This window comes from Lutjanus erythropterus, chromosome 12 (assembly GCF_056507025.1).
Source record: "Lutjanus erythropterus isolate fLutEry1 chromosome 12, fLutEry1.hap2, whole genome shotgun sequence".
Lineage (NCBI taxonomy): Eukaryota > Metazoa > Chordata > Actinopteri > Lutjaniformes > Lutjanidae > Lutjanus > Lutjanus erythropterus.
Genome location: NC_139328.1, coordinates 34372890 through 34398373, shown reverse-complemented (window position 1 = coordinate 34398373; position 25484 = coordinate 34372890). Strand labels below are relative to the sequence as shown.

Below are 25484 nucleotides of genomic sequence, written 5' to 3'. Positions count from 1 at the left end.
AATAGTGTGCTTTCAAAAAAAAAAAAAAAAAGGTACCTCTGCAACCTCTGTGATTTTATGGATAGAAAAATTAGTCTTTCAATAGACTTTTAAAGAAAATCCATGCAATTGAATAACTTTGATCAATCAGGTACTCCATATGTTTTATTTGATAAGTTAGTCAGATAACATTTAATTTTAGATTGATTCTTAATCATGATTACAGGTTTGATATAATTGTCTCGTATATTTTGATTTATGCATGCCTTTCTTTAAACAAAAATCATCTGAAACAAATTGTTCATTATTTAAAAATCCTACTTTTGTTAGTTGTCTCATCCAGTGCAATGTGTTTACACATGGTTACGTTTACCTGAATAGACCCATTTCAAAATCGCCTTTCTAAACAGTGATATTATTTATGACATTTCCCACCTACTCCAGTTGTATATGTACGCAGCATATAATGTCACGCAATGCCTTTATCCATGTTGTGTCCCTCAAACAATTTCAGAATTGTCTTTCAAAACCTTCGGTATGATTGTGGAATTTCCAACTCAGACCAGTTGTCTGTGAACGCAACGATACTTCTTAATGTAGTGGTTCCATGGTGTAATGGTTAGCACTCTGGACTCTGAATCCAGCGATCCGAGTTCAAATCTCGGTGGGACCTGATTTTACAGGTAAAGTTAAGTACAAACATGAACCTCTGCATGATATCTTGACTATTAACATATAAAACATCATTAATTAAGAAGCTGAATCAAAAGGCCATGTTAAAGCAACTACAATCCTAATCTGATCTGTTACTTCAGCACCACAGACAGCTCCATAAATCTACACGCAGCATACTTAGACCACTCATATTTCGCTGCCATGGTCAGGGCCAGGGATTCTGATTTGTAGAAACTTGAGTCAGCTAAACGATCAATGAATCAGACTAGACTAACATATTCAACTAAACAACCCTTCTGCCCCTGCTACTAGGGGTTGGAGATGGAGTGGCAGTTTTTTAGGATCCGTCCATTAAAAAAAAAAAAGTAGAGTACGTGCTATGAATAAGCCAACATTTCACCTGGAGAGAAAAAACCCCCACCCTCAATAACATCAAAATAAATAAATCCATAATACTCAGTCAGTCAGCTGCATTAATATGTCAAGTGCAATTAAAAGGAAAACAGCAGGTTGGGATTCAGCCAGGTTTATTCATATTATGTTTCTCAACTTGAATTGCTGGTGCTTACCACCAGTGAAAATATACATTCAATAATGGATATGAAACTGACTAATTACTGTGTAAACCTATGGAGTAAAGCAGAGATTATGTAAAGCATACAATGCAAAATCAGGTTTCTGGTAGCAGTGTGCAGTGTGTTTTCTTCACATGTTGTGCCCCTAAAATTGTTTCAGGATTATCTTGCATCTTTGGTGTGATTGTGGAATGTCCCACTCTCACCAGTTGCACGTGAATGCAGCGAATGTCATGTATGTTGTGGTTCCATGGTGTAATGGTTAGCACTCTGGACTCTGAATCCAGCGATCCGAGTTCAAATCTCGGTGGGACCTGATTTTAAGTGGGAGAGTAAGTGATCAGGACATCCCAGTACCTGACAAATGAAATAACTCATGCAGTGCTGATGCGCCACCGTGTGCAGCTAGTGCTCTTCCTGTTTTTTCCACCACTGTACATCTAAGTTACAGAATGACTTGTGTTCTTAAAATAGTTTCAGGATCGTCTTTCAAAACCTGTGGCATGATTGTGGGATGTCCCACCCTCACCAGTTGTCTGTGAACGCCACAGGGGGTACAGGTGTGTTGGTTCCATGGTGTAATGGTTAGCACTCTGGACTCTGAATCCAGCGATCCGAGTTCAAATCTCGGTGGGACCTGATTTTAAAGAGTAGGTGAAATGTTGTGAGTACTTAAACAGTGTCTTGGTATCTGTCAAATCTAATGTAATTTATAATGGAAATTTCTCAAAAAAAAAAAAAAAAAGGCTCAGTATTATCAGTAGACACATTTAATCCACAATGAAAAAGTAAATTTCTAGGGGGAAGACATTTAATAATGTCAAAATAATTTGTAAATGATAAATCTGTTCTAGAATCCCGTCACAAAACTGGTGCTGTTAATGTTAGGTGGTAAACAGGTCTAACGCGATCATCATGTTTGCCCAATCATTTGTAAGTCGAGTTAATTAAATCAATATGTAAAAACTAAAGTGCAATTCAATGAGGTTACCAGTGAACCAGTCTTATCAAGAAAATGCTACTTCTACTAAGCCTAATATGACAACTAACTCTAAACACCCATAACTACAGAAATCAGATCATTCATGAAACTGACAAAGATTAACAGTACTTTCATCAGTTTGGTATTTCTCGTCTGAGCTCTCCACACATACAGGGGAGATGATAGCTATACTGGCAGCAGTCTAGTGGGTTGAAGAGGTGAGACCTTTGAGAACAATAATATGCTCTGACTCCAGCTCATCAGTCATCAGCATGAAAAACAGCCACTCAGACAGCAGACAGGATATTTTACTAGAAATACAACACACAACGTTCAGGATTCAAATGATGGGACTGACCACAACATTGTTATAGATACCAGCTCATGTAGGAGGGAATGAAATGGCTGACGTGTGCAAAGGAGGCAACAAAAAATGACATCAACATATTAGTTCCTTTAAGTAAAACAGAAATGAAGACCAAAATTAAGCACAAGTTAAAAGAAAGGTGGCAAAAACAATGGGAAGAAGAAAGAACAGGCAGATGGTTTTATGGAATTCAATGAAAAGTAGGAGTGATGAGGAAAACATCAAGATCCCACAGAGAGGAAACTCTGATATCAAGATTACGATTTGGTCATTCAGCTATTTAACAGCACACTAAACAAACAATACAGACAAATATGCTACATAAGCAAGAAGAAGAAGAAGAAGAAGAAGAAGAAGAACTGTCCACGCTCCCGCAAGGGGGTGCGAGCGCGCAGGACGAGCAGCGGAAGTAGCGCCGCAGCTTGAGACGGAAGAGGAAGCCGACCAGCAAGAACGTTGGTGTTCAGCCTGACCGTGTGGATAACTTTTAACGTAGTAAAATTTAGCTTTTTCTCACTCCCACCAACCCCAGTACAGTTTAATCTCCGGTCCAGACTCCAAGATGTTTAACAGACAGACGAGCCTATGGATGGGTGATGTATGTGTCAACTCTGTTTCTCACTGTGTACTAACATTAGCTTAGCTACGCGTGTTAGCTGCTAGCTGGCTTGGTTAAGTTACATTAAGTTAGCCCGCAAATGTGACCCCCGCCGTAGGTTAACTTCTGCTCCAAGGTGCTTCGTGAGCCTAACACCGTTTACTAACACCTTTAGTAGCCAGCACTGGTAGTCAAAAGATTGACCAAGCACGCCCTACCTCCAAATCATTACTGCCCGCTAAGCTTTTTGCTTATGAAGCAAACGTTAGCTGTTAGCTTTATCCTGGTACGAACTAATCGTTACATTATCATAACGTATCACTGCTTTGTAGAACTGCATTAACTAAGTTAACTTCACACAAGAAGTGAGAGTGCACAGAAGCGATCAGTCTGCCAAATCTAAATTGGCACAAGTTTGAGGAGAGTGTGGTGGAGGATAACTTCATTCAAGAAAGCAGCTGTAACGTAACGTTATCTGTTTGGGGCCTCGGGCGGCTGGTTGCGACTGAACTGAAATAGCTTCAAGGGAAATGTTACAACTTAGTTGTAAATACTTGGCTCACATTTGTGAGTCCGTACTAGATACTGATTTTGGACTGGCACTGTAGTCATGGGTAGTTTGCGATTATTACGTTTAAAAGTATGTGTCAAAAGTTAACGAGCTACCAAATGGTTGGTTAGCTAATCGTAGACATTTCACAGCAGCCATATTGTTATGAAATAGCAGAGTAAACACTGGTGTTATCAACGAGACTAATCAAGGTTCCGCTCCATTCAGTTCACAGTCAATATGCTGATTTAGTGCATGTTGGCTCCCTGCAAAGGTTCTGCTACACTAAATGGAATGGGACCTTAATCATCATAATCAACATTGCTGTCTATTGCCAGCTATTGACCCAAATTGTGCCTCTCATAGAATCTCCCTTTTGTTTTTGAGACGTAAAAGTCTAATGACTTTTGATAAGAGTTATGGCACAAACTAAAATGCTGTTTTTGTAGCAGGCAAGAACAGAGTAGGTGTCAGTTATGTTAATGATGGCGCCACTGCATATATTTTTAGGCATTTTTATGTACTTGTAGGTTGCATACCAACTGTCTTACTCGGCTTTGTGGTCATCTAAATGGAACATTAATGTTAGTAGTTAACCCCTGTTTAAGGTTGTAAAATGTCTACAATGACAAATATGTCTTCCATCCGTAATATTTTAAAAAATATTGATCTGTAATACTTTGTTTTTTGTGTTTTGTATCCCATTTTATTCTATAAACGTCTGTATTTATATGTGTGTGTGTATGTATATGTTGTATAATGATGATTAATCACCTTGAAACATACTTCTGTACTGTTATGAACTTTGTTTTTAGTTTAGATTGAATATGACACTTGGAAAATTTCTCTTCATATGTGTTTAGTTGGACCCATATATGGATGAGAACTTCATCAAGCAGGCCTTCAGTGCTATGGGAGAATCGCCATTTGGAGTCAAGATCATCACTCACAGGATAACAGGGTACGAAATACAGAGCACCTCACGCCATACAGGAGGTTGTTTTTTTGTTAAAAAAAACTACAAAATTAAACCAACTTGGAACCAATATCCACTGTGCAATGCAAACTGTGATGCCTGGTCAGAATTTATCAGCACACCCAGCTTCTGTGTTGTGATGTGGTGAGTAAACTAACATCATCGAAAAAATCACTACTTCTAGAAGCAATAAACCACGTGCCAGAAAATGCTCACATTGGAAACTCTGGATATAAGGGATCACAGTCACATGGGAAACTCAAAGGATTACTTAGCAATTAATTCTGGGACTTCTTTTTACCAGTGTTGACATGGAAGGCATGAAATAGGTCTTAAATTGCATTCATAAAGGTCTTGTAAGTGTCTTAAATTTAACTTGTTAAAACCTGCAGAAACCCTGTAATAGAAATGCTCGTAAGTTTTTCCATAGAAAAATGTTAAGCATGTTTTTTTTAAGTTTTACTTGTCGACTCACTTCCACTGTAAACAACTACAGGAAACCCTGTAAATGAATTTACACCATATGTTGTTTTAGACTAGCGTATTTCTCGCTCTTTACCAAAATGTTACCGCAGATTTGATGGCTAAATGACTTGTGTGGCTTTTATTCTGTTGATGTAAATGTTGTTATATTGCCTTTTATAGACATTGTTTTCTCTGTGTGTGCAGTGGTTCAGCAGGATACTGCTTTGTGGAGCTGGCAGATGAAGCAAGTGTTGACCGCTGTGTCCAAAGACTCAACGGAAAACTAGTTCCTGGATCAAACCCGGTCAGTTCTTTGGTGTAATTGCAAAATACTTACTCATATCTTTTCTGCAAGCCTTGCTGCAAAATATGATTACTGTTTCTCCATGAATATCTATATTATTGACACTTTAATACCGCCTTCCTTTTTTTTTTCCAGTATTAGTTGTATTATGAAGCAGTATATAATTGTTGATTTGACTGTGGATAGAGGAGCTCAACTAGTCTTGGTCCTCCTTTTGTTACGACAGTAACTCAGTAGTATTGAATGTTTAAAAGTTTCTATAATACGAGGTTGTCATTTTTCTCTTCAAAGACACCAGATTCTTGTTAATACATTGGTTAAATATGCCAACTCTGTTAGATTTGCCGTTTGTGTGACTTTCACCACCATTAGTGTGCTGTCTCAGTGAATTTAACCAAACTGTTTACAAAGAAGCAGTACTAAATAGCTGTCACAGATACTATATTTTATATTGGCTGCAGTGGCAGCAAGTCTACTTAATGGCATGGTGATGTAAAACAAAACAAAAAAAAAAAGACATGCCAGTCTCAAGTGGTGTGTTAAGTTGTGAGCTTTAGCTGCTTGCTACTGAATTAGAAATGCTGTTGGCCCTGTGAGCTGGCCAAGCTACTGGGCTCCCCTGTCCACCGGCCTGTACCTGCTGCTGAAGGTGGCTGAGAGGCTGCTTGTACATGAATGTACTTTGTTTGAAGCTGGTGAATAGAGTCTCTGGTAGGAACTAACTGAGGAATGGGCTAAAGGCTGGTCTGGGTGGTGGAGGTATGTAAACCCAAATAACCACAACCATAATAACTCCACTCTTTATTCCCAGCAATATCAGTGCTATACTACACGTCTTTGGTGTTTGAGGTCGGCTCAGTGTGTGTGTTTTCTCTCTCCCTGTGCAGCCCCGGAAGTTTAAGCTAAACTATGCCACCTATGGGAAACGGCCAGAGGCAGGGTAAGATCTGATCCAATTTCAACTTCTGCATGTAACTGTTTTAACTTAAGAAATACAACGTGTTTTTTCTTTATGACAACAAATCAGCTGTTATTGTAACTTTAAATGGGAACTCCTGTATTTTTCACCCTGGACCCTATTCTTCCGTGTGTCTCTTTATTCCTTGTATAAGTGAAATTTTGAAATTGGTTTGGTATTGCCTGTAAAAGTGATTGTTTTTGCCACTGACAGGCTCAGATTGTTATTCTAAGTGTCTGACATTATGGAAAGGATCAATACACAGAGACCTTTTTTATTAAAGAGTAAGGTTCTTTTTTATTTATCGTTCCTGACAAAGCCACCAAACTCTTTTTACACAGTCAGTAAGTTTATCCCCTACATGTTTGAAACCCTTTCCACTGTTCCAAAAATCACCAACTCCAGTTTGTTCAAAATAAACCACCAGATTAGACGTGTATATATTCTGGCTCTACACGCTGTTTTCCCCGCTACTTCTCTGATGACTTTTCTGTTGTCCCTAACCCAATATTTTCACACCGAATTCTGTCTTTATCTGGCATTGGAAAGACTAACCAAGGTGATTTTAGATGAGTTTTATTTTGTTTCTGTCAAGTTTGAATGATATGTTTTACAAGGATAAAATTATTGTTTTTGTAAATGGAGTCTGGTAGCTTGAAAGTAATAAACGGGTGTTTCTGGTTAAACAAGAAGGATTTTATTTATTTTTTTGTTAAAAAGTGTCTGTCTCTGTAGGGATCCTCTCTATAATGTTGCCAGACACATAGGGTGCTTTCACTATTGCCTCATTTGGTCCAGACTTGTGGATTCTTCAGTTTGATCTGAACTAAAGTTTCAGGTGTGGAACCTCCCTCAGACCACGGTCCAAACCAAACAGCCAAACCATGGTCCAACCAAAAGAAGTGGTCTCAATCTGGATCAAATTAAACCATGGTTTGGTTTGTTTCTAGTGTGAAATCATTTTTGCTGTCTGTTTCATGGCTGATGGCGACAGTGGTCTCACTCAATATAAGACAAATCCAAAATTTTGGCTTCGCAATAAATGTCCCCTGTTATTTTGTTATCCTAAAGCTTTTATTATGAAGCAGCAAAATTGGGAAATGTTTGGCAGCAAAATCAGGAAATATTTGGTTTTCATCAGCGCCAACTTATCATCTAAAAGTCCTCTGAAAGTGAATATAACAGCAACAAGAGAAGGGAGAAGAGAAGAGAAACTAAACTTCAAACCACAGAGATTCAGTTAGAAGCTACAAAAATACTGAGAGCTGGAAAAATACTTGTTCTGTCAGCTCTCCTGCACACACAAGTTAAGTCTCTGCTTTCCAGCACACATCAGAAAAAAAATGCAAATTCGTCTATTGGCAATGGGGAAAGGGTCAATCATGTATTGTTTGCCTTAAAATACATACATATATACAGAATTTTTTGTAAAAAAAAAAAATGCTATTAGACACAAAAACATGGTAAAGTAGGGTCCAGGTTTAGGTTGCACTGTAAGAAAACAAATAATCTGTTGTTATAACTTTAAGTCAGAGTAAACTGGTTTAGGGGAGTATTGCTGCTTATGGAAAAGAAAGTAATGGTATGGTGTGGTATAGTAAAGTAATAGTAACAAAGTCAGATAAGAATATTTAATCAAATATTCTGCTTGTCTCAGGCCCGAGTTCTCAGTGTTTGTGGGCGACTTGGCCTCTGAGGTGGACGACTTCCAACTGCACCAAGTTTTCAAGAAGTACCTCTCTTGCAAGGGAGCCAAAGTGGTCACTGACCAGTATGGATATTCCAGGTACGCCAGCTCATAGAGGTGCACAGGACAGCCATGTGGCTTGAGAAATGTTAAAAGTATTCAGTTTGACATCAGATGTGTGTAATACTCTGGTCTGAATATTATTGTAAGAGATATACAATAATGTGTCGTGGTTTCTGTGGTGTAATGATTGTTTAGCTAGCAAAGTTACGGACCATGACCACCAGTTACATCATCTGTTTTCGACATAAGGCTGAAGAAATGTTTTCTTATGCTAAAACTATTGTTTTCCCCATATAGGCTAAGCAAGAGCAACTCACAATTCAAGTGATGCTACCTCATGTTAAAAGTAAAACAACAAGTTTCAGTTCTACCATAATAATACCCATTATATTCTGTTTCTCATTATAAGTGGCTATTAAATGCCAAGTATGGAGCGTATGCCGGTGTGGAGAGGAGGTCTAACTGCTGTCTGACTTGCAGAGGTTACGGCTTCGTCAAGTTTGGGGAGGAGAGCGAGCAGAAGAAGGCCATCGAGGAGTGCCAGGGAACGATGCTGGGGGGGAAGCCGCTCAGGCTCAGCATTGCTGTGGCAAAGAGGTGAGACACGGACAGGGAAACGTTATGGAACATGGCGACATCTCTAGACTGTACATCAATTTAGTAAAACTAAGCATAAAATGGTGTAGAAATCACCAAAGATAACGCATGACTCAGAAAGATGATCACGTTAAGTGTCATGACTAGTGATTTAAAAGCCACATAGCTTGATGGTCTTGAAGTGTTTTTATTTTCCCTGTGAGTCTTAGTGTGGTAGGCCATGTACATAACCATTCAACCTTTAAATGTGACCATAACATATAACATGTAACATATAAACATATTTTTATGGAAAGTAATGCATTAGAAAATCTCTCTCTCTTCCTCTGTTGTGGTACAAAAAAAGCATCTTTAAAATTTTACTATATGCATCTGCCTCAGGGACAGCCTGACTTATTTATAGGCCTGGATTTAATGAGGTGCTGAAAAAGTTTTTGGTTCATGTTGACTTGACCAGCACTTTCTCAAGTGTCCAAGTTGTCCCTGCTACACTAGTAAGTCTGCATTCCCAGGGAGATGTAACAGGAGAACAAATGGGAGGGGCAATTAGGTGCATGTCAGGATAGTACATTTCATAGTACATTGATTTGAAATCTGAAACTCTCATGCAGTCCACCCAAACCTTTAATCACAGCTGTGGTTAACACACAAGACTAATAGCGCCAGTGACAAGATACAAGATCTGTTCTGGCGTTAATGTGACAGGTCACTTAATCAAGTGACAGCTGTCTCAGGTGCTGTACAGAGCAGTAAGTGTACCTGTAATTTCCACTGAACCATTGACTTAAAGAATTATTCATGATCCATCTTAAACATTTGAATCAATTTAGATTCCATTGAGGTACTGTACATAAGCTTAAAACCTGGGTTTACAAATTATAATTGGCCAGTTTTGATGAGATGTAAATATTTGTGCTGTTGTTCATTATCTTTTTAATTTGATAACTGAGATAACTGAGCTGTAAGATTTCAAGTGTCATTCACCAAATTCCCATCAAATGTTAATGAAACTTTGCTGTCTTTCTCTTGTTTTGCAGCCAGAAGATGAGCAACTACCATGGGGGCCAGGGTCAGAATTACCACAGCAACTACAGCCAGTCCCAGTCCAGTTACTACGGCAGCAACAGCAGCGGGGGTCAGGGTTACTACTCTCAGTGGGGCGGCTACGACCAGTACAGCGGCTACAACAGCACTGGTTATAACACTGGCTATAACACAGGCTACAACACTGGCTACAACTATAACTACGGGCCCTATGGCTACCCCCCACCAGGCCACATGATGCCACCACCTCCCATGGGGATGCCACCCATGTCCACTGACATGTCAGGAGCTGCAGAGGTGAGGGAAATACTTTGACAGCCTGACACACAGTGTGGCTAACGTTAGCAGTGCTAGCAGCAGCAGCTCCGCTTGCAGGTTTATGTCTGTGCTTAATGTGGGCACATGTTTCTCCAGTTGAGTGAATATATATCAGCTTATTCTGTCACAGTCTACATTCATCTGTCCGACTTTGTTGATATAAACATCCGGGGTTGCCAGAGCGATTGGTTCATACGCGCTGGTCGAGAGAGGCTGCTGTCTGACAGAGCCACAGCCCCGACTAGTGGCGTGCAGCTGCATAAAATCTTAGAGGAAACAGATAACTGGCATCATGCATGAATGAAATATTGATAAATATTTTAAATATTTTATTTTTAAATATTTTAAACTACTAGTTTTTCTGGTGCCAACTAGCGTGGGTGGGAATGTTTAATCGTATAGTCGTCCCCACCATGTGATGGTAACCATACTTTGAAGGGGTCATGCTTTTACCTGTGTCTGAACATGGAAAAAAACACGATACAGTCCTTATGACAGTAAAATGGGCTGTTTAAAGCCAATCAACTGCAGTAATACTTTTCTCATTAGAAGAAAATGTGGGTAAGAAACTGTAGCATGAAAAAAAATACCGTCAAATACTTTGAAACAGAAATGATTAAAAAAAAAAAAACATGATATGAAAATTTTGTCATACCACCCAGCCCTATGACCAGGGTTCCTGCTGGGAGTGCCACACATACAGGATACTTTCAGTGTTTCAGAGATTCTCAGTATCTAATGTTTTTCCCAGCAGAGTCATGAGGAGACAGGGGGCATGGAAGAGGACAATGCAGAAGGTAAGACCTCCTCTTTGTTTTACCACTAAAATGTCCTTTTTTTCTTTGCACTATCATCATACTAGATATGCTGTTGGCACATCAGCACACACATTCTTGTGTTGCCCGTTTAGATACACATGATAATAAATGTGAAACAGCTGATCAGGTCTCTTCTGAAGGAGTGGTAGCAGAACATACCTCACAGATCTGAATCCACAACTTCAGGGTTGTCTGGTGCCACAAACAACATAACAGTAAAATACAAAGAAAAGTGTAATAAGGCAGTATTATTTTTGATAACCCTATACAGGGGTGGACTTATTTATTGATAAGTTAACAATAGCTAGCTATCTTCAATGAATAACGTCAGCCTATCCTTTCTAATGCACTTTGGGTAACTGGCTAGCTCCAGCATGAATTTTCACATTTCATAATTGTCATAATTGTTTTAATTAACATATGAAATCTTGATGGCCACAAGAATGGGATGACCTGAAAGCATAATGCCTTCAGCCATAAAAGCATAAAGGCATAAATTCATCAGAATCACAGAGGTCAGATTAGCTGCAGACAAGCTGTAAGTTCAGTCATCATGCACAGACACACACAGAAGCGATTAAAAGATCCCGTCCCAGCTTATGTCCAGCAGAGATAATGATGTTGGCAGCCTTGATAGAGGTTAGCAGTCTCCAAAAGCTGGTGGAAAAGTGTTGCGTGGAGGCCAGTGGGATTTCTCATGTTTCTTTGCATGTGCATGTTATAAAACTGTGACCCTGGAAGTTGTGCATGGCGCACAGAATGGCTGCGAAGAGGCCCTGGCCATTACTTATCTGGCTAGCTGCCTGTGTCCTTTATTTGCATGCACAGACGGACATTAGGGTTGGGCAACTGAATGAATCTATCGACTATTGGCGATGGGCTGAATCCTTCCCTGGTTGTTCTTTTTGGCTGATTTCTTGGGCGATATTTGTCATTTTATTTTACTAATGTAATGGTCTGCAAAGTGACAGCCAGTGCTCGGAAACGCCCTCTCATCCAGCGGCACAGTACACACCCACTCAGCCGGATGAGGCGTGCGCTGAGCTGGGTGTGGAGTGAGAAGAAAACGGCCTGCAGAGTTAGACACTTTGCACACTTTTCACGCAGTATTAAGGATTTAATTTGACCAAACCAGAGTTGGTGATTGTTGTAAGAGTAGACAGACTAACAAAGACAGTTTTGGTGAGTTGTATTGCCAGTGGATGAGCTGACGTTAGACGGTTAGAAAATTTTAACGTATTGCCCAACCCTAATATATTCCACACACTGTGGATGCGTACAAATCGTTGCTTGCTGCTGTTTTACAGAACCCATCCCTGAATGTGACGTGGAGCAGTGGAACAAAGATTTCATGCAGCGCAGCGAGGAGCTCTACGACGCCTTGATGGACAGTCACTGGGAACCTATGGACTCTATTGACTCCCCCATCCCCTCCCTCTCTTGATAGTTCTTACTCTTTTGACCCCTCCCTAAACCTTAAATATTTCATTCTTTTTATGATTTTGTACTCCCCATAAATCTGCCATAATCTCACACCACACTGACACCTTCACAGGGTCAGTTTCAGTTCACTCTCAGTCACTGAAGGCCGACTTGTTCCTCTTCAAGTACACACAAATATTCACTTGATTTTAATGTTTACCATGTTGGTAATTTTCAGAAAGTTGTTCTATAATCAGTGAAGTTAGTGTGTGGTGCATAACATGACCGTCTGTGTAAAGTTGTAGGGATGAAGTGCTGAAGCAGCCGTCTCTGCTGCTGACCGGCACACAGTAGCTGTAGCAAACTGAATGTCGTGTCAATATTTCAATATTTAACATGTCACTGATGAACTCCACTGTCATTTACTTTTGTTGATCCATGTTGAAATGGTGACACCAGCAAAAGCGAACGTTGCTTCTCGAAACAGGCCCAGACTTTTAACGAAGAGATTGTCTTCTGAAGACAAAAGTTAAAACTATGCCTTAATTGTCATTGGCCATGTACTTCCTCTCAGTCCAGGACGGACATGAGAATTACTTTGTATATACGGGATATCAGTCTTTTTTGTCTTGTTCATTTTTTTAATGAAGGAATTTTCCTCAGTTTTTTCTGATAGATGAAATGAACATTATCTGGGTAAAAGGTAAAGTGTGGAAAGATGATACTGAATTTACCCAGCTGTAATCAGCCACATGTAATTTATCACTGTTTTCCAGACAAGAAGCTTCATGTCTTTCTATATAATAGATGAATGGTCCAACCTCCAATCACCTTTGAGCGCTGTGAAACTGCATGTAATGATTTTGTGAGGAGGTTGACAGCTGATTGATTTGCTGTATCAGATGTCCAAGCAGCACTTATCCTCTGCTGTTTGATGGCTGATGTTTTGTATACTGTATATTTTCTTTCTGGAGACGTTTTAACAATAAACAAATTTAGGAGGAAAATTGTCCTCTTGTCTTTGTCTTCATACAGACGGGAAGAGTCAAGCATTTCTCTTGTGAGTTTGTTACAGTGTCAGCATGTTGGATCTGTGCTCCAAATGGTCTGATTGGTTGCGAGAACATCCCAACCAATCAGACCATTCAGAGCACACACAACCACGAACTGCAACACCCCCAGTTCCCCATCTTTTTCCCCTAATTTTCCTGTCAACGTCTCACTTTCTAACAAGACTAAGATCTTTTTTTTCTTTGGGAAAGGTGGTTGATCCTGTTATCCTCAGCATCACTTTGTATTTTGTGCTAATTAGCATATGTTGGCATGCTAAACCTAAACTAAGACGGTGAATAGTAAATATACCAAATCATCAACATGCTAGCATTGTAATTCTGAGCATGTTAGCATTTAGTTCAAAGCAATATTTTGTCTTGAAGTTAAGCCTCACAGAGCTGTTAGCATGGGGTTATTCCTATGTTCTACATGCTCCAGTTATATGTGGTACATAATTGGAACATGACAAATAATATCCTATATTTCCCAGTTCTACATATTTTTTCCCAACGTCCTCTGTTCCCAAGCTTTATACATATTGCACATAATGGGTGACGGGTTAGCGTAGAGCATAGGACCCTTTGAACACATCACTTTAGGAACTTAGGGCACTTGGAACATGGATAGTGTCTGAACTTGTGCTATATATTTCTGTATGTAGCAGTTGTGTAAAAAGTGAATAGACCTGTGTTACAAGAACCAGGACTCAGTGAAAGTCGAGTGAATTTTAAGAATTTACTTATTGTGTTTGCAGGGTTAAGACACAAGAGATAGCATTGTCTGAACAACAGAACAGAAAAGTGTAACCAAATTCAAGCAATATCTTTACATGTTCTCTGTTAACATGCTTTCAGGTAGTGGTCTTTCTCAGACATGTTCCTCGTGCAAAATAAGACACTGATAGATAACATTGATGTTTGATTAGAGTTGTTCCAACACTGATACAAGTATTGGAAAATGCCTGGAAATGGTATGGTATCAGTGAGTAAACAGGTGTATGCACCAATTTTTTTCTTCAAGTCTGTATGTATTTGTCTGTATATTGTTTTTTGTTTTAGGATTAACCCTGAGGCAGGCCATACAATAACATAGCAATCAAATCACACCCATACAGTTGATAAAAAATATTTATTTTTTGTAATGCACCAGTATTGGATACAGACAATATGCAAAGTTAAGGTATCAGAATTTGTGTCACCAGGGAAAAATGGTATCAGCACATCTCTGCTTTCTATTGCATCTTTTTAATGGGCTTTGTGGTCATTAATTACACACAACTTCATTACACAAGTTCTCCATTTATTTTTTAAAGATCGTGAAATAGAGGTTTTATTCTAAACACATTACACGTTAGAAAATAGTTGCAGACGTGTGAAACCACTGAGAACAATACAGTACTGAACTGTGGAGTTAGACCATTAAATTGTTAATGATATCGGTGTTGAGGATTTTCTGGGTAGAGTTGAAACATGGCTTGCTGATGTGCCAGAGCCATGGTCCCCCAGTGCTTATATAAGCCCCACAAACCCACAAACAAACGACACCGCATCCTCCTCCCTTAACATTCGTAACAGTCACTTTTTTGAGCGACTCTCTCAGTCCAAATCAGCCCAGCAGTTCACTTTACCTCACTTCAGTTCCAACAACCCAACACAGAAGAAAAATAATACCATCCTGTCACTGTCCTCTGTCAAACATGTCTTGACGTGTCCGATAAAGCTGCTAGACTGAGCATCCATGTTCCAGGTCGTAGTGTCGAGTGGACACGCCCCGAGTGTTTCAGAACAGAGAAAACTGATTATGTTTTCATGATTTTGAGAACTAATTTTATATACTTAGCATGTTTTAATCATTCAAATATGGCTGGGTGGTTAATAACTCATGTTTCTGTGGTGTGACAAACTCAGAAAAGACATTTATTGTTGGGTTGATTTAGTTATAAATTGGTATGTCGCGTACCCATCAAATAATGTCAGTTACTCCTTATTTCTCTGCACTGTAAACAAAATCAGAGCTGTAGGTTCAGTAAAATCTGTGTTTCTCAAACCTGTATCTATTTTTCTGATTTCCTGTCTTGTGGAGACTCTCCTGTGATCTACTCAGTCACAGTGTCACAGAAACTGCATATATTAGAAAACGGTGGATGCACAGATACATTTTTGAAAACACACTTTGTCCATTGAACAGACAGTTCAACATTTCAACAAGACTTCTTGTCATACTGTTAAAAGAAGACAACAAACAAACGGACAGCTTTTATGTAACGGAATCCTCAGTCATCTCCAAAACACCACCAGCTAATGATTTCATTCATCTCTGTGTTAAAACCTGTTTTCAGTTTTCATGGTTCAGTTTTGCGTCCTCTGCTGCTTCGGTGCTGCTGGTCTTGGTGGTGAGCAGTCCCAGCCCAGGCCTCCCGGGGCAGCACCAGCTGGGTCCCAGGCGGTACCAGCCCTGGTACAGTCCTCTCCAGCTTAGACACCCCAGAGCGCCCCCTAGCAGCTGTGTGGGGAACTGAGGGAAGTAAGCTAGGAGACATAGCAGCAGAAAGATCCAGAGGCCGAGCAGGAGAACGCAGAACAGGAAGAGGATCCTCAGAGGGGCGTCTGAGATCCCTCCCAGGTTCAGATACGGGCCAAACACGGCTGTTTCCTCAGCCAGAAGCAGGCAGCAGAGACAGAGCAGGAAAACGTCCTCTGAGACTTCATACCCTCGCCAAACCATCCCAGCTTTGAGGCACACAGACTTAATCTCGCCCTCTCGCAGTACCAGCAGAGGCTGCCCGTTGGTGATCTCCGGGCTGTTGAGTAAAGGTTCGTAGCAGTTTCCTGTGGCATTCTCTAGGAGGTCCAGGAGCTTGCAGAAGCCAAGCCACAGCCCGCCGGCCACCCCGAGCCGGGAGAGGTGACGGATGGAGAGGGAGAGGGAGCGACGAATGGAGAAGGAGAGGAGGAAGACGAAGGAGCCAACAAAGATGCAGGTCCAGCCCCAACCAGACCGCAAGAACATCCTGAAGGGACAGAGACAAGACATGAACAGTTTTAGAAGTAAAGTGAGATTTGAGAGGCGAGGAAGTGATGGGAGGAAATTTCAATTTTATCATGTTGAAACTGAAGTGTAGTAGTTGCCTGGGAACCTGATGAAACTGTGAGCTTGTTTCATTTGCTCTATCAGATACGCCTGCTCAGCCTCCCATTCAGATAGATTTCCACCTGTACTGAATCGCTTCAAGCCAGAGGCATCTTTTTATTTAAGATGGGGGGGGCGGGGATTTGTTACATTGACTGTCAAAGGAGTAAATATGAATCAAGATTCTGTCACTGCATTTCCAGTCTGACTCACCAGATGCACACTGCGGGTGTAAGTCCTGCCATTGGTCGCTTGTTTTAAGCAATATTGCAGCATCAACTATCTACATTTTCAATGTCCCTGGGAAACAACAACAACCTCCGAACTGTAACCTACACACTGTAAACAAAAAATTAGTGCCTAATGGACACTAATGGTACAAACGTAAACAAGCTAACAGCTGATAGCTTTTCTTTTGCAGTGATGTTGTCATTTTAAGGCCCAGGCTCGCCTCCCGACATACAAGTGTTCTATTTTGCAGCAGCACAGTCACTGCATCCTTGGCTTAGCTCCACCCAGAAAGTTTAAAGAAACTGGCTTAAAGAAATGCAAACAAGGTACGGCCTTTTTCCCCTATAGGAGAATGTGTATGTATGGAGCCAAATCTTATTCCAGTGCTGAGTGCTGGAAGAGACGTCTGGCTGTGAGACTATTGCATTTCCTGTTTAACCACCTCAAATGTTTTCAGAAACACATTTTATTTACTGTTTAGCTGTAATATGAGAAAATTTATTAGCAGGCCGCCGCGTTTTTCCTGCACAACAAACAAAGCGCCAAGTTGCACACGTCACTCAGAGCTACATCAGGTTTCATTGGTCTGGTTGGTTGCAGGTCTATCCGCATCCAGAGGCATATTTTCCTGCACGTGTTCATAAAGCCCCATGGAAATCGAGTCGAGTCGAGTTTAATATGCGTTTGTGAATTTGGCTGATGTTGCCAGGCTTAAACATCAGGACATCACTGTCACATCAATGAAGAAATTAGTGTTGCTAGATAAAAGCCATTAATCAATTATTAAATTAATCACCAACTATTTTGATAATCAATTAATTAGTTGGAGTGATTTTCTAAGAAAAAAGTCAAAATTGCGGCTGATTACATGTGAACATTTTCTGGTTTCTTTGCTCCTCTCCGACAGTAAACTGAAGATTTTTGGGTTGAGAGTAAAACAAGACATTTGACGACATTTTTCACCATTTTCTGACATCAATAAACAAACAACCATTAATCAATTAATCAAGAAAGTAACTGAGTATGAGAATGATCATTAGTTGCAGCCCTACACTGAAATCATGATGGGAAAAGGAAAGTCATTAAGGCAGAAACTGCTTATAAATGTAATGTCCAAATCACTGGAGATTTAATCTCATTTTTCGATGTTTTTTAGTTTCAGCATAGCTAGCTCTAGAGCACTAATAAGAGCATTTTGCTGAAGGTCCACTGACACAATGGCTCTTGTGTTTTCAGGCTTTTAGCTGTAGTAGGGGAAACTTAAATCACACAGCTGCAGGTTTATGTTTTTAATGGGGTTCACGTCATTCAAAGCAGAGGAGCTTTTCATATGGAGTTTAGCCATATTGTTCCATTAAGTTTTACTGCCAACAAATCAAACAATCAAAACACTGACAAAAATTCTAGTCGCCAGAAGTTCATTTCTTTTCTTTCCTTTGAACAGCAGCACCCAGAGTGAAGGCCTGCTGTGTGAGATGGAAGCAGATGCAATACCCTTTTCACAGCTGCCATTTTGACATGAAATAGGCATCATCATGTGTTACCAGTGAGGGAGGTGCTGCTATTGTGCATGTTGGCTCACTGGAAAGGCCCTGTTACACTAAATGGAATGGGACCTATCATTGGTAACACCTGTGTTTACCCTCTTGTTTCACATCAGTATGGCAGATCACAGGTTAAAAGTGCATTCAGTGGCGCAATAATACAACTGGTTCAAAGAAGACAAGTGAGCAGAGAGTAAACAGGAAGCGGCCTCACCTGTAGAGGAAGTGGCTTCTCTTTGCAAAGACGCTGTGCTGGGAGACCCACAGGCTCAACGCGGGGCCGAACACCACCACTGCTGACAGCCACAGGTGGAAGTGCTGCCGGAACACAGTGTTACCCAGGAGCCGGGCGGCCAGGTCCGTCAGGACCACCAGCACCGTGTTGAGGAACATCTGGAGCAAGAACTGAACCTCTGACCAGATCTCAACTTAACTTAATATCTCTATGTGAAACTGTACTGCTGCTGGCTCTGAGTGCAGCAGTGTTTGTGTAGATAATCCACCTCAGACTAAATAACATGTACTTTCATGCGATAAGGCTGTAATCCTATCTAGAATGCACCTAACACACTAGCTGATGCTGTGGATTACCTCTGATGCACGTGGGAACAATCTAGCATTTTATGTAGTCCAAACAGAGGCAATCAATCTGTAGAACCTAAACTACAGAATTCAAAGTTTAAGATCAGATCCATTGGCACCTCGATTAATCCAGATCCAGAGATTTAAAGCTACCGGCTGTGTAGTTCAAAATAGTTGAAGTCCACTGGTGTTAGCTGTTAGTGTCCGGCATCCACGCGTCCTGTAGAGGGTTCTCTGTATGAATGAAATGACAGCTGGCCGTGAGCATTCCACAGACTGTAAATCTGTGCACACTGTGAAATCCAACCGTGAAACTCTTCACTCCAGCAGCCACTTATTGTATCTGCCAGCAGCTACAGTCGGTGCACAGTACTTAAGCTTTTTTACTCTCAACAATGCAACCAAATCACATTAACTGTTGCTTGGCTGGTTTGTCTTGCAGCTGCAAGTGAGATGAGCTTCAGTCCTCCCTGACCTTGCACAGCAGGTTTCCCCTGTGTTTCTTGCCCGTTTTCCTATTGTTTTGCAGCGAGTATCAACTGGCCATCTCTCGGAAATGCAATGGCCGCCCCTGTATTCTGCACAGCGATGGCCGTCCAAGAGTTGTAGCCGCAGAGTACCTCCCCTGGTCGAATTATCCCCGTAGTAACTGCAGCTTCTGTGCTCCTCTCTGTCCCCGACACCCACCCTCTCTCCAACACGCATAAAAATACAGAGTATGTTCTCGCCCTGTCATACGCCTCCAGGGCCTTGTAGGTGTCACATTGCTCCTGCTGAGATGACTGAAGGGTACAGGAAGGTTGAACCAGTGACACTGATTTGTTTGGTGTTAATGTATATCACAGGGTTTCTGACTAATTTTGTCTTAATTAAAGTATGAGAGTAAGTTGAGCAGCGCCAACAGAAAAGTCATGAATTAAGTGTCAGAGATGATGTGAGATTATATGCAATGTGTTGCATTATGTGTGTGTCTCTCTCTGTGTGTGTTCATGTGTATTAATAGCAGTAACCTTTGTACTGTATCTGGGCTGAGACTCAGCTGTTGCAGCAGTCTCTGTCAATCAATAAATGGTAACACAGACACTCACACACAGTCCACATCTGCTGTCCTTTCTCATCTTTCTCTCAGATATCACCCAGTTTCATTTAGTTTCTGCAGCTGACCCTGATCAAGGCAATTCCATTGACTGAGTCTCCTTAAATCCACAAAGCTCCTCCTGCAAATACATCAGTGTTGCCAAATGAATGTAAATTATGATTGCACAATAATTTTGCCATTTCAAAAAACAACAAACACAACGAAACCTTGTTTGTGATTTGAGCGCAACCAGTCACATCAGTACCGTACTGATCCGGCAGCTGGTAAAGCAGTCATGTGGTGTGTATATCTGGGGCTGATTGTGTAACGTGCTGCGATTGACTCTGTGTGAAGTGATACACAATTGTCGTCCTCTCCAGACGGCGGCACCTTTGTGGAATATGGCGCACGTGGCATTGTTTTGGCATTCAGTGTATTGTCCTAGCCAGTTCCACAGTTGTATTCGTATACACAGTCGTTTTTGTTAAAATGCAGTCATTTTAAAGACGCAAAACAATATTGTTGTATTTTCCATCGGAAACCACTGAAACACATTTTGCTGAAAAACATCGTGCTAACAAGACATTAAAGGCTGAAAGATTTTTAGAAAATATGTTTATTAAATTTATTGCGTAGAGTTAGTTGGTTAGAGCCAGCTATCTTAGCTCAGCATAAAGACAGGAAACAGGAAGGAAGTAGTTAGCCTGTCCAAAAGTAACTAAATCCGAGAGTGTATCAATCTTCCCAGTGTCTGAGTTCCCAAGGGTCAACATTTCCAGGGTCTAAGTTCCAAGGGTCCTAAATTCTATGCTAACTCTACCTATAACCCTAATTCATTATAGGTTATATATAGAGCTGGGAAACACAGGACCCTGGGAACACAGGAATGGCCCCAGAAACTCAAGTCCGCCTAGCAGCACAGCTCTGTCCGAAAGTGCCCAGGGTCCTTAATTCTAAAGGGTCTAAGTTCCCATGGGTCTATGTTCCTAGGTTTTAAATTCCAAAGGCTCTACATTTACAAGGTCTAAGTTCCTAGGGTCCTAAATTCTATGCTAACTCTACCTATAACTAATCCATTATGTGCTATATCGAGCTGGGGGGCACATGACCCTGGGAAAATAGGAATAACTGCAGAAAATCCACCAAGCAGCACTTTAAAAACTGACTGATTAAATATCATTCATGGAAGCACATACTCACCACCACTGAATTACTGCACACACTGACAGAAATGACCACAATAATCTGCTAAAGTGCCCTGTTTAATCTTGCGACAACTAAAACACAGATTAAAAGGTGTGTGATTCAACATTTGGCCAGTTCCTCTTGTCTGGTGCAAAATCCCTGTATTTCCTGTTCCCATAATTGTAACCTTCTTCTGTCCCTTGCTGTACTATTTCTGAATGTCTGAGATGAACTCTGCTGTCCGTCTGTCAGTTTCTGTTTTGAACCTGGCTGTCGTCTGTCCTTAAATAAAGGTTGACCTGGTTTTAAAGTGTTAAATGTCTCCCTTCTCCCTTTACAACTGTGTGCAGAAAGGCTGAACGGCCTGGTAAAGTTACAGCATTCGATCCACTACACTTGTTACATCACCTCTGAGTAACAGAAATGCCTGAATAGTTGAGGCAAAGTTTCTAATTTTTGTATATGTGTTTCAGATTTATTTTTTTTAGTATATTCCAATGGTGATCATCAGATTATAGGATGCTGCACTTCTTACTTGCACTGGACTTCTAACTAAAGTCCCTTTATGTCAAAAACTTGAACCTGAATTGAACAAAATCCTTGGTTGAATAATCCACCAGTTTAAATGAGAATTGAAATTATTTGATATTTGACCTCGTTTCCTGCTGACCTTTCAAAGCACAGCCAATGAGACAACAGCTGTATGTGGTGATGTAGCCAGAAGTGACCATAGATATATGAAAGTGACACAAACAGAGGAGGGACAGACTGATGAAGGGAACCCCAGACCTACAAAACATCTTGTAACAATGATATGATGATAATATGCAAAATGAAGAAACGATGTGTACAAATCTTGAGGGTTTCACAAATCAAGGGTTCTCCTCTAGACACAACTGAGAGAAGAGAAGTGTTTCAGAGTCACCCAAACTCTATAACACAACATTAAAAACACACCACCATCTCTCCAGTAAACATAATTCATAAGGGTCGCGGGCTAAGGGTCGCGGGCTGCTGGAGTCTATCCCAGCTGACATTGGACAAGAGGCAGGGTACACCCTGGACAAGTCACCAGTTCATTGCAGGGCTAGTAAACATAATGCACAGTGAAAAAGTCATTTGTAAATCTCATGGTTTATAATCTTAGCTAAATCCAAAACTGAAGTTAGCCTAGTCGTTTGTATACTGGGCAGACATGATGTACAACACTGTGTTTTGCTTCCTGACGTGTCTCTAGAAAGTTTTCACCATCTCTCAGTCAGAGGCTGGTTCAAAAACATTCTACACTTAGTCATCTATGGCACAGTGTTGCCTCTGGGTAAAATAAACATTTTTGGCCCTTTACACTCACATAAGACATTCTCAGTTATGGTGCAAGAGCTCTGAGGAAACTAACAGCAGTGTTTTAATTTGTCAGTTCAGTTCCTTTTTTTATTTCAGCTCTATCATCTCTTGCCGCCAAAATGGTCTGAAAATGTATTTTTCTATATTTTTCAACATTTTTCCATTTTACTTTATTTGATAACTGAGTAATGGAAAACTGCTGCCTTGAAGTGACACTGTACCATTATGGATTTATATATTGTCAAACCAATACAAGATAGGGTGTAAAATACATTGATAACTATTTCATTTCATTTTAACTCATAAACAGTGAGCCACTGCCATGAAAGGGTTAAACACCAGGGAAAGGGCTTTACCATTAATGAAATCCAATACAGTGGCTATTGGATCCCAGGTTTAAGTCAGTGTGTTCTTACATCTTACATTTGCCAGTGTGTGATCTGTCTGAGACTAAGAAGACTGGTGGAAGGACAAAAAAAATGAGTGATCTCCCTACAGAATGAATGGAACCCTTTCCACCTTTCACATACTGTGACATGGATTGCTTTGGTCCCCTCCTGACTAAACAAGGAAGAAAGGAACACAAAAGATATGGACTGCTCTTCACATGTTTTTATTCTCGTGGCATCCATGTTGAGATGCTAGAGGATCTGTCAACTGATGCCTTCATAAATGGCCTGTGCCACTTTATTGCATTACAAGGCTCTGTCAGACAAATGAAATGTGACCAGGGTACCAATTTTGTAGGTGCCAAAAATGAACTGAATGCAGCATTACAGGAAGTTGATACAGAGAGACTGGCAAGCTTCCTTGCAGAAAAACAATGTTGTCAACAATTTTGTCTAATGCATCTCATGCAAGTCATGCTGGTGGAATGTGGGAGCGACAGATAAGGACTGTAAGAAATGTTCTGAACTCTACACTCTCACTCGCTCCTGGTAGACTCAATGACGTCTCCCCACGGACTCTATTGTATGAGGTTGCAGCGATTGTGAACAGCTGCCCTCTTACAACAGACAACCTGAATGATCCAAACAGTTTGGAACCACTCACTCCTAATCACCTCATCACCATGAAGGCCACCTCAGAGAGAGATTTGAGAGGTTTGAGAGAGAGGACTTATATGGACAAAAAAGATGGCGCCAAGTGCAGTATTTCACAGAACAGTGTTGGAGCCGTTGGAGAAAGGAGTACCTCCATAACATCACAGCCAGACAAAGATGGCATACGCCAAAGAGAAACATTCAAGTGGGTGATATTACGAGCATATAGCTCAGTCATTTTTCAATGTTAACGTCCTCCCTCAGTTTAAAAGCTAAGGACAAAAATTAGTTAAAGAATAGCGCATTTTACAGACGATTTAATTTGAAACTCTGAACATAACCTGCTTGCGACCAGGTTATGAGTTTAGTAGTTACCATGGTTACCAGGTTAAAAGAGAGCCACCTTCGGGACACTGAAAATCCTGGGTTTAGACTCAACATAGCTCGCTAACACATTAATCTCACTCCATAGTACAGCCCTCAGAGCAGCGATATAACTTCCGAAGCAGAGCGGGGGAGGGGGCGGGGCCTAGAGCACATGCCGGATATGACCATATAAGTAAGTCTGGCACGCATTGACATGAATGTTACTACACCATTAAAAAAAAGACAGTAAAACACAGCGTGCAGAGCCTCCAAAACAGCTTGCGGGGCTCGCTTCCAAATGCATGAACCTCATTATTTGACGCTTTGGAATCGTTTAACACAAGTATCCAACATTGTGACAACATTTATAGGTCAGAAAAGAGGAAAAAGCATAATAGGTCCCCTTTAATAAAAGATTATGTTATTCGACCTGTTTTAAACCAGATAAAGGAGACAGCAGTCGCCCCTGTGGGAGGAGTTTGTGATAAAAAAAAAAAAAAAAAAAAACATGTCTGTACTCTCCAACAGCTTAATGAAAATCTAATGTGTTGAAAAGATGTTAAAAAGGCTGTAACACACCTATATATTATCCTCAGAATCTGTAACTCATTTTCATATATTAATAACAAATAATCAGAGTTACAGTCTGATTTTATTTTTTTAGTTTGATCCATTCTCTATTTTGTACAGATGTTACAACCGTCCCACATCTTCCCTATAGTTGCCAGTAATATTGCCGTTGTTACATATTGTGCCTTTGTGTGGTGAAAAGCCGTGAACATAACAGTGTCCATGACAGTACAGCCTGCTGATTGGCTGTTTTTTCTTCAACCAACTTCAACTTGACTCCTCACAGCTGACGGGGCTTCTCCTGAACTTTCACTTTCTGTTTCTTGGTGACGCAGATTATTTTCTCTCTCCATCAAAAAGGTAAATGTGTGTTTTTACTGTCAGTTTTTCATGTGGGATTTGTGTGTTTTCTTGTGTAATGCCTCGTGTTTTCGGACTGTTTGTGTCTCACTGCAGTTTGACTCAGTCATCAGTGTGTGAGTGTGTGAGAGGTGTTCAGGTTGTTCAGCTGTGCTGTTGTGTTCTGAACGAGACGTTTGAAACAGTGAAAAGCTGCTTCACCGCTGATGCTAACAGCCTATAACAGTCAATAATCAGTGTCAACACTTGTTTATTATCTCAGCTGTTTAGAATGATTCTGATTCATTAACAGACACACGGTGACAAACCGAACAAACTGGGCTGGTGCGCCTGTAGTCTGAACATTACGGTAACCAACGACTCCTAATAAACCTGATGGGCTGCAGCAATAAAAAACAAAAAAACAAAAACAAAAAGGTGCATGTTGTGTTGTGTCTCACATGACAAAGGAATAGTTTGGCTCACTGTGACCAATTTTTGAAATGCATTTTTTTTTTTGAGTCTCTTGAACTCACAAATTCAAGTTTATTTAAAAGAAGAAAAGTAAATTATCTCAACTAAAAAATATAGGTCAACACAACTTTTTAAGGTTTATACCAAAAATCAAAATTCTTTTGCAGT

At 40.5% G+C, this 25484-nt stretch overlaps 2 protein-coding genes and 3 non-coding genes across 6 annotated transcripts; 4 read left to right on the top strand and 1 right to left on the bottom strand.

Moving 5' to 3' along the window:
* The first annotated feature begins 580 nt into the window (after positions 1-580).
* trnaq-cug (transfer RNA glutamine (anticodon CUG)) lies at positions 581-652 on the top strand. The gene has a single exon. It is a non-coding gene; the product is annotated as a tRNA-Gln (tRNA).
* Positions 653-1473: 821 nt separating this feature from the next.
* Positions 1474-1545, top strand: trnaq-cug (transfer RNA glutamine (anticodon CUG)). Its single transcript has one exon. It is a non-coding gene; the product is annotated as a tRNA-Gln (tRNA).
* A 251-nt stretch (positions 1546-1796) lies between these two features.
* trnaq-cug (transfer RNA glutamine (anticodon CUG)) lies at positions 1797-1868 on the top strand. The gene has a single exon. It is a non-coding gene; the product is annotated as a tRNA-Gln (tRNA).
* A 1124-nt stretch (positions 1869-2992) lies between these two features.
* On the top strand, positions 2993-13385 carry trnau1apb (tRNA selenocysteine 1 associated protein 1b). 2 transcript variants are annotated; one of them, XM_084732390.1, is made up of 9 exons: positions 2993-3176; positions 4590-4687; positions 5372-5471; positions 6359-6411; positions 8087-8215; positions 8660-8776; positions 9814-10117; positions 10893-10935; positions 12264-13385. In XM_084732390.1, the coding sequence occupies exons 1-9, from the start codon at positions 3141-3143 to the stop codon at positions 12398-12400; spliced, it is 1017 nt and encodes a 338-aa protein (XP_084588516.1). In that variant the 5' UTR covers positions 2993-3140; the 3' UTR covers positions 12401-13385. The 2 variants fall into 2 exon arrangements, with proteins under 2 accessions (XP_084588516.1, XP_084588515.1); XM_084732389.1 differs by having other exon boundaries at positions 10890-10935.
* A 1964-nt stretch (positions 13386-15349) lies between these two features.
* On the bottom strand, positions 15350-19306 carry fitm1l (fat storage inducing transmembrane protein 1, like). The gene is made up of 2 exons (XM_084733139.1): positions 18550-19306; positions 15350-16441 (listed from the first exon to the last, which is right to left on the bottom strand). The coding sequence occupies exons 1-2, from the start codon at positions 18726-18728 to the stop codon at positions 15766-15768; spliced, it is 855 nt and encodes a 284-aa protein (XP_084589265.1). The 5' UTR covers positions 18729-19306; the 3' UTR covers positions 15350-15765.
* Between the last annotated feature and the right edge of the window lie 6178 nt (positions 19307-25484).

Excerpts from the sequence above, each read along its gene's own strand:
- trnau1apb (XM_084732389.1), top strand. The coding sequence starts at position 3,141 with ATGTTTAACAGACAGACGAGCCTATGGATGGGTGAT. Across the intron at positions 5,472-6,358 it reads TAGTTCCTGGATCAAACCCG|CCCCGGAAGTTTAAGCTAAA; the intron begins GTCAGTTCTTTG and ends CTCCCTGTGCAG. Across the intron at positions 10,936-12,263 it reads GGAAGAGGACAATGCAGAAG|AACCCATCCCTGAATGTGAC; the intron begins GTAAGACCTCCT and ends GCTGTTTTACAG.
- fitm1l (XM_084733139.1), bottom strand. The coding sequence starts at position 18,728 with ATGTTCCTCAACACGGTGCTGGTGGTCCTGACGGACCTGGCCGCCCGG. Across the intron at positions 16,442-18,549 it reads AGAAGCCACTTCCTCTACAG|GATGTTCTTGCGGTCTGGTT; the intron begins GTGAGGCCGCTT and ends CTGTCCCTTCAG.